The 14,154-nt window shown below is 38.5% G+C and overlaps 1 protein-coding gene across 2 annotated transcripts in view; it reads right to left on the bottom strand.

Annotated features, from left to right (window-relative positions):
* RPGR (retinitis pigmentosa GTPase regulator) overlaps nucleotides 1–14,154 on the bottom strand; it is a 51,954-nt gene that overhangs the window by 26,532 nt on the left and 11,268 nt on the right. For both annotated transcript variants that reach the window (XM_035002978.1, XM_035002984.1), the window contains exons 7-11: nucleotides 13,796–13,954; nucleotides 9,115–9,270; nucleotides 5,759–5,883; nucleotides 4,548–4,733; nucleotides 3,407–3,578 (exon numbers count right to left, since the gene is read on the bottom strand). In XM_035002978.1, coding sequence (XP_034858869.1) covers nucleotides 3,407–3,578; nucleotides 4,548–4,733; nucleotides 5,759–5,883; nucleotides 9,115–9,270; nucleotides 13,796–13,954 — 798 coding nt within the window. The remainder of the gene's footprint in view (nucleotides 1–3,406; nucleotides 3,579–4,547; nucleotides 4,734–5,758; nucleotides 5,884–9,114; nucleotides 9,271–13,795; nucleotides 13,955–14,154) is intronic.

The following is a 14,154-nucleotide window of genomic DNA, read 5'->3' on the forward strand; positions in this document are numbered from 1 at the left end:
GGCCTTGCCTTACACTTGACTGAGAAAAAAAGTCATCAGACCTGATCTGCCTTATCTTTCCCCCCAACAAATGTACACATTTACCTCCATTTTCCTGTTGAAATACAGGATGCGTCTTTCCTTTTAGCAAAGACTGCTCTGTAGGCCAGCCCCATCTCTCCATGTCCATTAGCATACAAAAATGCTCTACTATTTCCCATTGACCCCGCATCTCCTCTAGTTGCCAGCCCTTTTCTCTGCTCCTCTTCCTGACCAAAATATGCAAAAGAATTCTCTACACACCCTATCTCCTTTTCACTTCCTCATTTCCCATTCATGCCTCAACTCTTAGCCCTCTGGCTTCTGCTCTTATCTTCCCCTGAAGCTACTCTTGTCAAATCACAGGTACTCTCCACTTGATGCCAAATCCATGGGATGCTTCTTTGAGCTTTCTCCTTGGCCTATGAGCAGTACTTTGAATTCATGACCCTACTCTCTCCTGATTCCCCTCCTCTTACCCTACTAGCTGATGGGGGCTGAGGAAAATTTCTTTGCTGGCTCTTTCTCCGTTACCCTCTAAATGTTAGATGTCCTTCAGCCTGACTCCTGGCTCTCTTGTCTTGCTACTCTGTTATCTAACAGGTGATTTCACCAAGTCCCATGGATTGTAAATACCAACTCTGTGTTGCTGGGTTCCAAATGTATCTCCCTAGTTCAGACCTCCCTTTCGAACTTTAGGCTTGCATATTCAACTGCCTGCTCCATATTTCTGCTTGGATGTCCTGCAGGTATCTCAAGCTCGATTTTTTTTTCCCCTCAAGCTTGTCAACCATCCTCTTGTCTAAGAATCATCCTTGATTCTCTCTGTGTAAATTCAGTTAGTTCTAGGTCTCAAATGCACTCCCAGTCTGCCCCCTTCTCTCCAGCTCCACAGCAAACATCCTGGACCACACACCATAACCTTTTGCAAAGGGCTCTTAAGTATTCGTCCTGCCTTTGGTCTTTCCTGCCTACGGTCCACACAGAGGCAAAAGTGAACATCTTAAAATGTAAATTGGATTGGAGCACATCACTCCACTGATTGAAACCCTTTAATGACTTTCTATTGCACTTAAGAAAAGCACTCAAATCAAATAGGCTTCTCACAGCCTATAAAATCACAAATACTTTTTCACTCTTTTCTCCAACATCTTGTCTAGCCTTTTCCCGCATTCTCTAGCTCCAACAGTCTTCTTTCCTTTCCTTATAAACTGCCTCCAAGTCTTTGCCTATATGATTTTGTTTGCCTAAAATGCATATAACCTCTCTCTTCATGTGGCTTTCTTATCCTTTATATTTTAGCTTAAACGTCACCTTCTCAGCAAGGTCTTCCCTGACCTTCCTCCCTCCATGATAAACACTGAAGTCTGCAAATAATTTAGAAAAAGTGTTATATGTTAGATATAACTTTCAGAATACTTTTAAGACAGTTTTAGCAAACAGTCACAAAAAGATAAGGAATAGCTTTTCCTTTGGCTCTAGCTACCAAACTCTGTATATGTTCACATTCAAATCTCTTGAAGTGGGAAACAACTTCCCCCAAACCATAAACTTCTCTTTTCCTTGTATACACTGTTGTCAGACTCCACTTTTTCCATGTACAGGCCTGAAGGGTGTCAGTAATGCTTATCTCAAAATGAAGCATACAAAAGTTCTGTGTGAGATGCGAGAAACTGGCTCATTATCAGGGGCACCTGGGTAGCTCAGTCAGTTAAGTGTCTGACTCTCGATTTTGGCTCAGGTCATGATCTCAGGGTCCTGAGACTGCGCTCTGAGCTCAGCATGGAGCATGCTTGAGATCCTCTCCCTCTGCCCCTCCCCCCACATGCATGCTCTCTCTCTCTCTAAAACAAGTAAAATAAACCTTTGGAAAAAATACAGTTTAAGAAACTTGCTAATGATCAAGGTCCTAGTTGTAGATAATACTCTATTCCCATGGCCCACAATTCTTGCTTTTACTACCTCAACTTTTGCCTAGGTTCTTAATCCCAAAGATAACTAAAAATTATCTGTGCTGTGGTTCTTAATCCCAGGTGCCCAAATCATCTTAATTCCAAACCTACTGTTTACTCTGATCTCTTGATCCTGGCTTCTTGCCCTGCCCCTACTATTCAAGCATATGCCCTTTGGTAACATATACACACTCAAGATACACAAATGCCTATAAACAAAATTATTTACAAGAGGTGTATAATAGGGGTGCCTGGGTGGCTGAGTCGTTAAGCATCTGCCTTCAGCTCCAGTCATGATCCCAGGGTCCTGGGATCGAGCCCCGCATCGGGTTCCCTGCTCCGCGGGAAGCCTGCTTCTCCCTCTCCCACTCCCCCTGCTTGTGTTCCCTCTATCGCTTTCTCTCTGTCAAATAAATAAATAAAAATCTTTTTTAAAAAAAAAGAGGTGTATAATAACCAAAGAGCTGGGATTACAATTTAAAATATAATGTGTATCTAAAAAGCAGTGAGGTAGAAGTGTTAATAATAACCATGACTATAACTTATAAAGAGCTTCCTAGAGGTGCTAGGCTCAGTGCTAAGTATTTTATATACCCTATCTCATTTAATCTCAATCACTCTAAAGAAGTATTATTAAACTCATTTCAAAGATAGGAAAACTGAGGGTTAGAGAAATTAAGTAACTTCCCCAAAGTAAGGCACACAGTTAATAAATGTCAGAGCTGGCATCTGACCCCAGATCAGTCTAACTCCATACCCTATGCTCTTTTTTTTTTCTTTTCTTTTTCTTGAGAGAGAGAGAACATGCATGCAAGGGCGGGGAGGGGAGAGGGAGAGGGGGAGAGAGAACCTTAAGAGGGCTCCACGCTGGACGGGGCTTGATCCCACAACCCTGAGATCATGACCTGAGCCGAAATCAAGAGTTAGACGCTTAACCAACTGAGCCACCCAGGCGCCCCCATACCCCATGTTCTTGACCACTCTGGTATACTGCCTAAATGCAAGACTTCACAAAGGTCCAGAAGATTCACATTCAACTCCAGCTCTCTTCATTTATAAGTTGAGTAACCTTGGCCAAGTCACTCAGTCTCTTCAAGCCTTGCTTTTCTCATCTATCCAAATGAAGAGTTTAGAACTCCCACCTATTTCATGGAGCTGCTTCAGGGTTTAAAGGAGGTAACATAAGAGAAGGTACCACGTATGTTATACATTTGCTCTGTACAAATATGCTGCTATTGTTACATGGGATTTTTAGGGTCACTGGTGAGGCTTTGTATTTGTAAGAGTATTCCCGGACTGGCACTCAAACGAGAGATGTTAGCCTCCAACTAGGAAGAAAACAAGTTAATTGGCAAGAACATCCTAAGATAAACATGACACCAATAGGAATAAAAAGTACACTTTTCCTGTGAGCAGGCAGAGTTATCAGCTGTTACCTGGTTCCACTGGCAGCATGGGGTCCTCCTTTTCAAGTATCATTTTCCCTGGCCACTTACTTGCAGACATATAGAAAGGAACTGGCCTGGGGGAAAAGCAAACTGGTGGCACAGAAGTTCCTTCAATTGGAGGTAGAGTTTGTGTCATTTGAAAAGAATCGGGTGATTTCTCCTTTAAAATAAACAGGTTAAATAAACTATTAGATGATGTTATATGTTTAGTATTGACAGAAACTACCCCCCAGTTGCTAAAAATATTTAAGAGAGAGACTTCAAAGTTGCCCACTGTCCCACATTCATTTTTAAATTATCCCCAAGGACTCAAAAATGTTTTGTTTTGTTATCTCTGCATCTAAGTTGCTCTAAATTGTTAAATTAGAAGCCTGTTTTTCACACGATGGGGAAAAGTATATGTGTATTCTCTCTGCTTTCCTTAGGAAACAAAAAATTAGTCACGAGACCTAAACAAACAATAACTACAAAATACTGCTATTTCTCAGTCTTTCCATATATTACTTTTTCATAACAAAAAGCCAAACTTAACCTTTTTACTTCAAAGGGAATGTTTTGGAACTTAAAGCAACTCTTTAAAAAAGGAACATCTCCTTTAAAAATTATTTGGCATTTTCTGTTTTTTTTTTTTTAAATACAAGTGTCATTGAAATAATTTTAAAGCAGAATGAGAACCTTTAAATTTAAACGAGAAAGAACATTCCCTATCTCGAACTGAAGTCCTTATTTCTCTGTTTCCCACATTTCATTGTTTATAGTGTATAACCTTCCACGGCTCATGAGGTGTAACTAAAAGATAAAAAGTAAAGTAAGTCAATCCATATGGAATTGAGAAAATAATTCAGCATTCAAGCTGAAGTGCGAAGATAGGCCTCTAAAAGGATGCTCTGTATCTTTGCTTTGTATCCACTCTCTATTAAGTCAAGGTTATCCATGATTATTTGAATTTTCTCATTTGTGTGTTTAACAGCTTAACTCTGAATTTGCTTTAAGTTTGTAAGCCTGCACCTCTAACCATTTTACTTAGTAAATCTATCTTAAAAGACCCTTCTTTGATTTAAAAAGAAAATGCATTTTTTTCCCATTCTCTTTGTAGTGCCATGATACAGAACTGGCCCCAACTCTATACCCTCTCTCTTCGCCGCACACGTGCTGACAGAGTTCTGTTCAGTACATTTCCTGAGCTCAGATCGCTGAGGGGCAGAGAAGGTGCTGCAGGGAAGTAAGAATCATTTATTTCTTCTAACTCCATTTCTTCTGTCCCACCAAGTCGTGGAATGGCAAAAACAAGCATGTGGCACCCACCACAAGCCACCTGCAGCAAAAAACCACATATTGATTAATCAACATTGATTTCAAACACAAATGGGTTTTTAACAGTTTTCAGCTACAAAATATTTACTTAATGGTAGACTTCCTAGGTAGTCAGTGTGTGTCTCCCCTCCTCCCAGATACACACACACACACACACACACACACGAATTATAATATGTCTTCTTTAAACACTACAATTGAAAATTAGAACAAGTTTAACACACCATTTTACTTCCAATTTATCTGGCACATTATGTTCCTCCTCAAAGTCAGAAAATGTTATTTTAATCTGAGAGTAACACAAACACCTTAAAAAAAATTACCCAGAGAAGTTCTACTTGGAAAAAAGTGATCCAAGAAGAAATCAGTCTCTTGGGATAATTATGTCTCCAAACCTTTTTCTTTACATGAACACTTCTGAAGTTCAATGCTTAAAAGTCCTTAGAGCAAAATGTAAGCATGCACTATGGTGGAACAAGGAAAAATGAAACCAACGTTCAAAGGATTTTGAGAAAGAACTGATTTTCAATAAAATGCCTAAAAAACCATTGTGTAGTATTTGTAATACACAGATTTTTTTAGCAACTTTATAGTGTTCTACAGGGTGGTTATAAGAATAGCATACTCTGAACATTTCTTTCATAATATTGTGAAATTATTATTATTTTAAATAAGTCTTTATTTATAGGTGATTGTGTCAGACACTCTGCTGGTTGCTGGAGCAGACAACCAAGCTTCCAGGCATGGCACAGTTCTGGTTCTCAAGAGACACAGGGGAACAAAGCAGGAGAGTCAAGATTAGGGTGAGAACTCAGGACGATGCTCAAAGGAGGAGAATCAGGAAAGGGACAGATTTTCTGAGTGGCATGATGTCTGACATTTGACTTTTAGGAAATGAGTATACTGATTAGATATAGCCATGATATTCTTTCAACAAACATAAAAGTATCTATTTTCTATGAAATACTGCAAGACTCAAATATATAGGAATATGAAAATGTAAACAGGGAAATGTGATGTCCTTACCAGTTGAACTATAAACCTCAAAAAATTAGAGCACAAAGTGGGAATGAACTGATTGGTAAAATTCTCCAGTCCAAGTCCTAATTTTCCATGTCGGCCATCTCCAAAAGTATACATGAGACCTATATCTAAAATGCAAAAAAAGAGAGAGATTTATAAAAGCCTTACTTGTATGCATCTATTTGTAAATAGGCAAATATATTTACTTATATTGCAATTACCATTTCCCCCTCAAATGCTGCACTGAGTTTACTCTGATCCAATGATACTTCCACACTCTCTGTGGTCTCTGTGGTCCTGCATGTAACATTAGGCAACAGACACTGTGAGAATAAATCACTAAGCCATCGGTGGTTTGTGAACTTGAAGCCCAGTCATGTGAGGCACTGTGTGGAATAGCAGCAACCCAGCATGAGCCATCTCTTCATACACACCATCTTCTCAAGGGGAAGGGGACTTCTGTATTCTGACCCCCTATGTTCCAATACAATCTATTTTTTCCCCCTCAGGTTTCTCAACCTTGGCACTCCTGACATTTGGTGCTAGATAATTCTCGGTTGTGTGGGACTGTCTGGTGCACCGTAAGATGTTTAGCAGCATCCTTGGCTTCTACTAAATGTCCATAAAACACCCTGCCTCTGTAGCTGGGACGATCAAAAATGTATGCAGACACTGTCGTGTGTCCCTGGGTGACAAAATGGCCGCTGGTGGAAAACTACCAGCTTAGATCAATCCAACTGTCTCTTTTACTGATTCAGCTCCTGGGCTGTGGAACGCTGCTGAGGGAAGTGCCATAAACCAACCATGCTGACTAGTCCCTATAGCAATGGCGAGGGCCCCTCTATGGCTCACGATAATGATAAGCAGTCTTGCTGTTTCTCTCCAGTTAACCCTTTTGCCCACTGCCAGAGCAGCTATTCTGAACCTTCACTCCTCTTCTCAAGCCCTCCTTAACACCCTCTCTCTCAAGTGGTGGAAAGTGCCATGGAAGCAGAAGGAAAGGAAAGGGGGCCAGGATGGGGGCAGAAGAGGGGGGTTTCCTTCTAGTCTGGGGATTAAGGAAGGCTTTCAAACAGACCTGAAGGATGATTAGGGTATTAGCTGCAAGAAAACACATATGAAGGCTTTGAATCAAGAGAAAACAACACAGTCAAGAAACTGAAAGGCAACCGATGTGCCTGGAGCACAAAGGGGCCAGTGGTATGAGTTGAGTCTGAAGAGGTAGGAAGGAACCACACTACAGAGGACCCTGTTGGTTCATATTAAGAATTTCTGAACTCTATCTTAATGGCAATAAATTGAATGAATGGTTTTAAGCCAGGAAATGATAAGATCATTTCTAAGGGAACTTCTAGTTTAAGATGGCAAAGTAATCTCATACTAAGAAAATCCAAGAGAACCGAAGGAAAAATGAGGAGAAAAAATAATATAATTCAGTAAAATTTTCAAAAGTTAATACAGAGGGGCGACTAGGTGGCACAGCCAGTTAAGCTCTGACTCTTGGTTTCAGCTCAGGCTGTGATCTCAGGGTCATGAGATTAAGCCCTGAGTCGGGCTCTGTGCTCAGCGCATGGAGTATGCTTCAGATTTTTTCTCCCTCTCCTTTTGCCCCTCCTGCTTGTGTGCTTGCTCTCTCTCTCCCTCGATCACTCTCTTTCTCAAATAAATAAATATTAAAAAAAATACAGAAAATAAATGCCCTATTAATAAGCAATAACCAGTATTTAAACCCCAAATTTAGACTCTTATTAAATTTCTTACTATTAGCTACCTATTTCCTTTCTTTACATATACTCCTTTATCATCCTTTTCCCTTTTCCTCTTCTTTTGACCCTTGATTTTTTTTTACCCAAAGTGCTTTTTAGGCTTTGTGTTTTAACTTGATTATCTTTAGCCAGAAAAGATAAACTCTGATCCAAGCTACCTGATTGTACTTCGAACTTGAAAGCTTTTTTAAACCATGAGCCACTGGCTACATAATGGGGAACTGGTAAGAACTTACAGAATAACTCACTACACACCTCTTGTTAGTCCTGAAAGAAAAAAATTCATAACACCTATCCCCTGACGAAGCTTTATGAGCAAAAAGCAAACAAAGTTAATGGTCAATTATTAGTGCTGTAACTTCTTTCATCAGGGGGAAAGGTAGTATGAAAGTTTAACCAAATAATCTAATTGTGTGTTAGATGATCCATAAAAAGTACGTGTTTCCCATCAATGGCAATTTAGGGTTGATGAAAAAGAGCAGTAAGGACAGCGAAATTGACATTAGGACCCTGCAGTAAGGGATACATATCAACAACTCTTCTGGGACTATGAGTGAATAATAATTCTTTACATTCTATATAGTTTTATTTCACGCTACATTAACAAAGACATTGACACTTGAAAATGGGCAGGTAGTTCTCTCTGAAAGGCTCTTTGGGGAAGAAGGAACAGTATACGGTAGTATACATTGTATTTGCGGATTACTAGTTGCCCCAACTAGATACCATTAGATGAGCTCCATTTAGCAGTAGCTTTTTTAGAAAGAAGGAAACAAATGTAGAAATACCAGTATCTGGCTTATTGCAAAATACTGTATGATTTCTGCCTTTTTAATGCTTAATTTCATTTTTAGATTGAAATGTGGGCTAGAAATAGTGAAATTACAGGGGCTTTTGTTCCAAAGCAATTACAGTTGTGGAGTATATCAATTACCTACAGGTAAGTGAGTTATTTCTAGGGGAGAATCTTTATTGGGTCCATATTAGCAGCACCTAGTTTTTGAGGTTGAGAAGCAGGCCCAAAGCAGTATCTCCCTGGGTAAAGGAGAAAGTACAGAGCAAAAGGTCTAGAGGAGCCAGGTATCCACCTAGTGGCCTTTGAGGTGTGTTTCTATCACTGTGGAGAAAGTAGCAGTCACTCCTGGAAACGCCTCCTAGCGGCAAAAGCGTCATAGGAATTTACTCAGCCTGTATGTAGCTGTGTCACACTGAACATGGAGAACGTTTTAAAGTTCTTTCCTGTAAGACTTTTCCCTCTGGCCTGAGCAGAGTTAAGAGTCTTCAAACTGATGCAATTTCAAACAGATTCCAGCTTTCTGCCAAAGTATAATACTATGATATTACCTGACAGCACTGACTTGTTTTGAGGTTCTAAATCTTTGGATCATTTACACTGATTTGAAATTGAACTGAAATGTTAAAAAAGAGTTTACAACTTTACACTTTGGCAACTTTGGCATATTAAACAAGAACTCCCATTTTCTCAATTATTGATTCCTTTGCTTACATTAGATACATTCGTTCCAACAGTTTGTATTTTGTAGTAAAACATACCCCGTTCTAGAAATATGTAACAGAAATTCTCATCTGTACCTGTTATCAGAGCTGTGTGATTTTCTCCACAGGAAATAGAACTTATTTTCTGATCCTTAATATGCTCAATGACTTTGGGTACCGAAGTTTCAAAACGAAAGGTACCAAGACCCAGCTGACCAAACTGTCCCAGCCCAAAGGTATACACGGCTTTCTCTGAAAGGGAATGAGCAAATACAAGAAAAAGATTGCAGGGAAGCGGACGCTGTCACCATTGTATCTAGAAAACTGTTGCATTCAAACTTTTGTGATGAAAGTTAAGTGCCTCTGAAATATCCATGTAAGAATACCTAATGCTGAGGTATACATTCTCAATGATGAAGGAGGAGAAAAATGACAAGGCACACGATTATAAAAGTTATGGCATGGGCCTGATTTTACCTTTTACGTATGACCGTAAAAAGAATTGCTAAAGACATATCAGTCAGTGAACTACCTAACATGTCCCTATAATTACCATTCAGCTCTTTAAAAACAGCATCAATTGTCATTAAGCTAATTCCTTTCATTGCCTTAAAAAAAAGAGTAGTGTTTCCTACAGAAGAACTCCTTACTTCTCAAAAATAGTTTAACAGAATAATCTATTTTGTAAAACAATTTCAGAGGAGAATTTGCATGAGAATTGAAACTCACCGTAGATATGCTTGATTTACTCACAGGTCAAGTTCCTTTACTAGGAAGCGCAACAATAATGAAAGGGGGGACAAAAGCTTTTCCTTTAATTTTTTTTGACTCCAAAGACCTCCAATAACTTAGTAAACATTAGTTCATATGTTCTCGAGAAATGGAAAAGCACAAAAACAGGATAAATGGGTGGTGACAAAAGGGTCCCTTCAGACACACAACTCTGGCTGGCCCTGAGTCAGGAAGCGTGGTCTCCTTCTCCAAAGTCCCACACATCGCCTCTCTGCACTACAGGAGGAAGAGCAAGAGCTTTGGATTCAGGCAGGAGTCCAAACCTCCATTATTACTGGCTGTGGCCAGCACGCCAGTTACCTAAATTCTCTGATGTTATGATTCCTCTCTAATAAAGTTGCTGTGAGGCTTACATGAGAAAGCATTCAGGCAGATTTGAACACACACTAGGACATTCCGTTGTAAGAACATTTTTCTAAAAAGTAACTAATCGACTCATCTTATTTCTGACAGTGGAGGATCCTGATGAACACACATCTACTGTCGTATGGCTTTACATTTTTCCTGTCTAATAATACTTACTTCATAAACAAGACAGAGAGATAATACCTCTTAAAGAAAATATGCTGTGTCAGGATACGAAGCCACACTGAGGCTATGGCAAAACATCCTTATTTTAACGTAAAAAGTACCATCTCTTAGTTTAATTAATAATCGCATGGCATGTCACCAGTTCTGAATGTCAGGTTAGCAGTAGAGTGCTGGGTAAATGAAGACATCTGTACATCTCTAGCTGGCTGCTGATCACTCTAGGTTACGTGGGCTGAGATAGCCTGTGAAGTGAGGCCATTCAGGCAGCCGGAGTCACGTGCCAGAAGTTTTGCTCCTTACCCTATCGGGTTCGCTTTCAGGTACTTGGCTGATTAGCAGTGATGACAGTTTCTACTTTTTTTTTTTTTTTTTTACCTAAGGACATTACATATAACAACTCATCCAATTGTTGGTCTTATCATCTTTGTAACATTTAACAATGTAATTCGATGTTGACAAATGATACTCTATTAGGAAAACAGGTTTTAGTAGGTGGCTTCATATGAGTATTATTCTGATTTCTCAGAATACATTTGATTTCATGACTAGTAACTTGTTGCCCTGTAGAGATCCTGAGTTTGTCCAAATCTAGAGAAGTTAAGATAAGTTCTTATTTTCCCTTGGGATCCAGACTTCATTGTGGACCCCATCTTATAACTTTCTTAGCTTTTGCTAATGCTGGCGATGACATTTCAGATTACGTATATCACTCTGCTTCACTTAGTGTTTCCCAAGTTCCAAGCTGACACTTTCTCAGCAGTCCACTGTTTTCCCGATTCAAAGTAGAAACTAATCATACCATCGCCACAACCAATAGTTTTATTTTCTAACCTCTTACGGTCACGTGGAGTATTATGTTTTAAATAAATTCATTGGCAATAAACTAATTTAAATTATCTTTAAAGTAGTTTAATGAATGGTACCCAAACAGATTTTGAGATCAGAGTTATAGACAAAAGGAAAAACAATGCTAGGGAGGGCCCCCATAGAATCATCTAATCCAAGCCCTTCCCTTTGGTGAAGGGAATGGTCTAGAACAGATGGTTAGCTATTCTTTCCTTTAAGGTCTTCAAAGTATTCTATAACTCTTAGGTATTCAATTTAGTACTTAGTCAAACTGATAATCAATATGTGCTTCAGGTCTGTTTCGTCATCAGTTAGGACTATTTCTGTCTACACTGTACTCCAGAACACAGGTTTCTCACCAGGGCTGGCGCATAACAAAGCTTGCACAGGTCCATGGAGAAATGTGAAAAACAGACAAAGCAGTAAATTTTCCATACAGATAAGTGAATATAATTTAAGAGGGTATCTTTTACAATAAAATTGAGAGTTTTTTAATTTTTGTTTTGAAATGCCCCCTTATTTATGACACAATGATGAAAAGGTTGCATTTTTTCGCAATGCCGTATTTAGCCAAATGCAGATCAGAAGATCGCAACCATCTGTTGGTCTTCATATTCTTGTCACAAAATTAAAAACTTAAAATACAAAAACTCACATACTGGTATGTGAGATCCCAAAGTCTACAAAAATCTAGAGAGAATAATTTCTGGCAACATAGTTTTTAACCTCAAAATTAAGTCCACAGAAAGCTAAATGTCTATAATATTTCAAGAAAATATCATACTTCAGGGCATTTTTAAATTTTAAGTATAATTAAAAGTATCATGGATTATCTGGGTGCTCATTTTATGTAATGACATTTTATAATATATAGTTGAATGATGTTATTTTTACATAATCAACATTTGTGTGCTTTAGAGTAACCTTCAATCACCTAATAAATTCTATAATGTTTGTTTAAACTAGAGAAATTACAGAACACATAAGGAATAAGTTGAATTTCTGCCTACAGAATACATTTTCAGATAATTTATAGATTAATTTCTAAGTTTAAAATTCCTAAAATAAATCTTCTTAAAAATATATGGAAATCCGGGGTGCCTGGGTGGCTCAGTCGTTAAGCGTCTGCCTTCGGCTCAGGTCATGATCCCAGGGTTCTGAGATCGAGCCCCACATTGGGCTCCCTGCTCGGCGGGAAGCCTGCTTCTCCCTCTCCCACTCCCCCTGCTTGTGTTCCCTCTCTCGCTATGTCTCTCTCTGTCACATAAATAAATAAAATCTTAAAAAAAAAAAAAAATATGGAAATCCATTTTGTTAGAAAAATCAAAGAAATCTTAAACCTCAGAATTATTTCCAAATATAGAATGGAGGCCTTGAAAAAAAATCATTTCTAACTTGGAAACAGATTCCATCTGGGAATTGTAATTCTGGGAAACCACCGCTTAACAAGCATGACTTGGACTAGAACAAAAAGTCAAGGAAAAGCAATATGAGAGGAAAATCTAAAGATAAAATATCGCTCAATCACCTTGCAACAGTAAGCATATCATCTGAGAATTGGATATTATTCAAAATTTGCCTACAACACTGCTACCTTTGGGCTACTGAAGATTAAGTGGTGACTTCAGAAACTGTTAATTTCTTTTTGACCAAAAAAATACAATAGTTCACTAGCTGTATTACCTGTATGCTACTCAAATAAATCTAATGTTGAACAAATTTGGAGGCAACAATTTAGTAAGCATACTATCAAGGAGTATGTATATTTTACCGTATTGACTGGAATCCTGAAAAATGACATGTCATACCAAATATAAAATTCAGAAGCCAAAATTGACATTGCTATTAAGATTCTAACTTTCTTTAAATATCTGTAATTTAAAATCTTAACACTTTTTGTCAAATTACTATAATAGAACATAAAAAATCACAAAGAAATTACCAAGTTTTACATTGTGAATATCACAAAGAAAAGAATTATCAATGACATATAGAAAACAGCATGAACAGGGAAAAGAAGGTATTTCAGGAAAAGTGATATCAATTTTAGATAAATATAGAATACACACACACACACATGCGCGCGCAAGGCAGTTTGTCCTTGAAAACAAGTTAAAAACAATGTTATCTGCTGCCATTAAAGGTGTTAAGATCATGAAAATGTCCATTATGTTAGCAAAAACAATTCCACAAGATTCATTTTTTTCTACTTACAGTTTTCTTCCATAGGCCAAAGATGTGTATTAACTATGGAAATCAAAGATGGGGATCTTAATGAAAAAAGATGTGAGGCCATCTTGTATGAGGTATCTAATAAAGTCAAGCTCACAGAAGCACAGACTAGGGTGGTGGCTGCCAGGGGCTAAGAGGGGGAAAGGGCTGCAGCTAATCAAGGGGTATAAAGTTTCAGCTATGCAAGGTAAGGTCTAGAGATCTGCTGTACAACACTGTGCCTGTAGATAACAATACTGTATTATAGACTTAAAAATCTGTGAAGAGAGTGGATCAGATGTTGTGTTTTTATCACAACAGAAGAAAATGAGTGTAATTTTTTTTTTTATTAGCCACCCCAGAAAGCAGGGAACAGAGCAGCAGGATCCACACGTACCTGTGAGAACCACGGTGTGCCCTCCACCACAAGCTACTTGGACCACCTTCTCGGGAATTCCAGGCACCGGCTGGGGCATTTTGTGATTGACCAGCAGCTGACTGGGAAGACCTAACTTCCCACACTCTGGTTCTCCAAATGTGTACAGTTCTCCCTCCGCTATTGAAGGAAAAGAACAATGATCAAGGATGACATAATTATGGACAAAATACTAGTCTTTGGGGTACACATTCTCATGTTCAATAAAAAATTTAGAAAATGACAACTTGATCAATTTACCCTTTCTTGAGATATTTTTACTGTATGGTAAGGAAATAAAGCTAAAATCTTAGCTTGATTATGCTAATCCAAAATCTTTA

This window comes from Mirounga leonina, unplaced genomic scaffold (assembly GCF_011800145.1).
Source record: "Mirounga leonina isolate KUSES-001 unplaced genomic scaffold, KU_Mleo_1.0 Mir_101609, whole genome shotgun sequence".
Lineage (NCBI taxonomy): Eukaryota > Metazoa > Chordata > Mammalia > Carnivora > Phocidae > Mirounga > Mirounga leonina.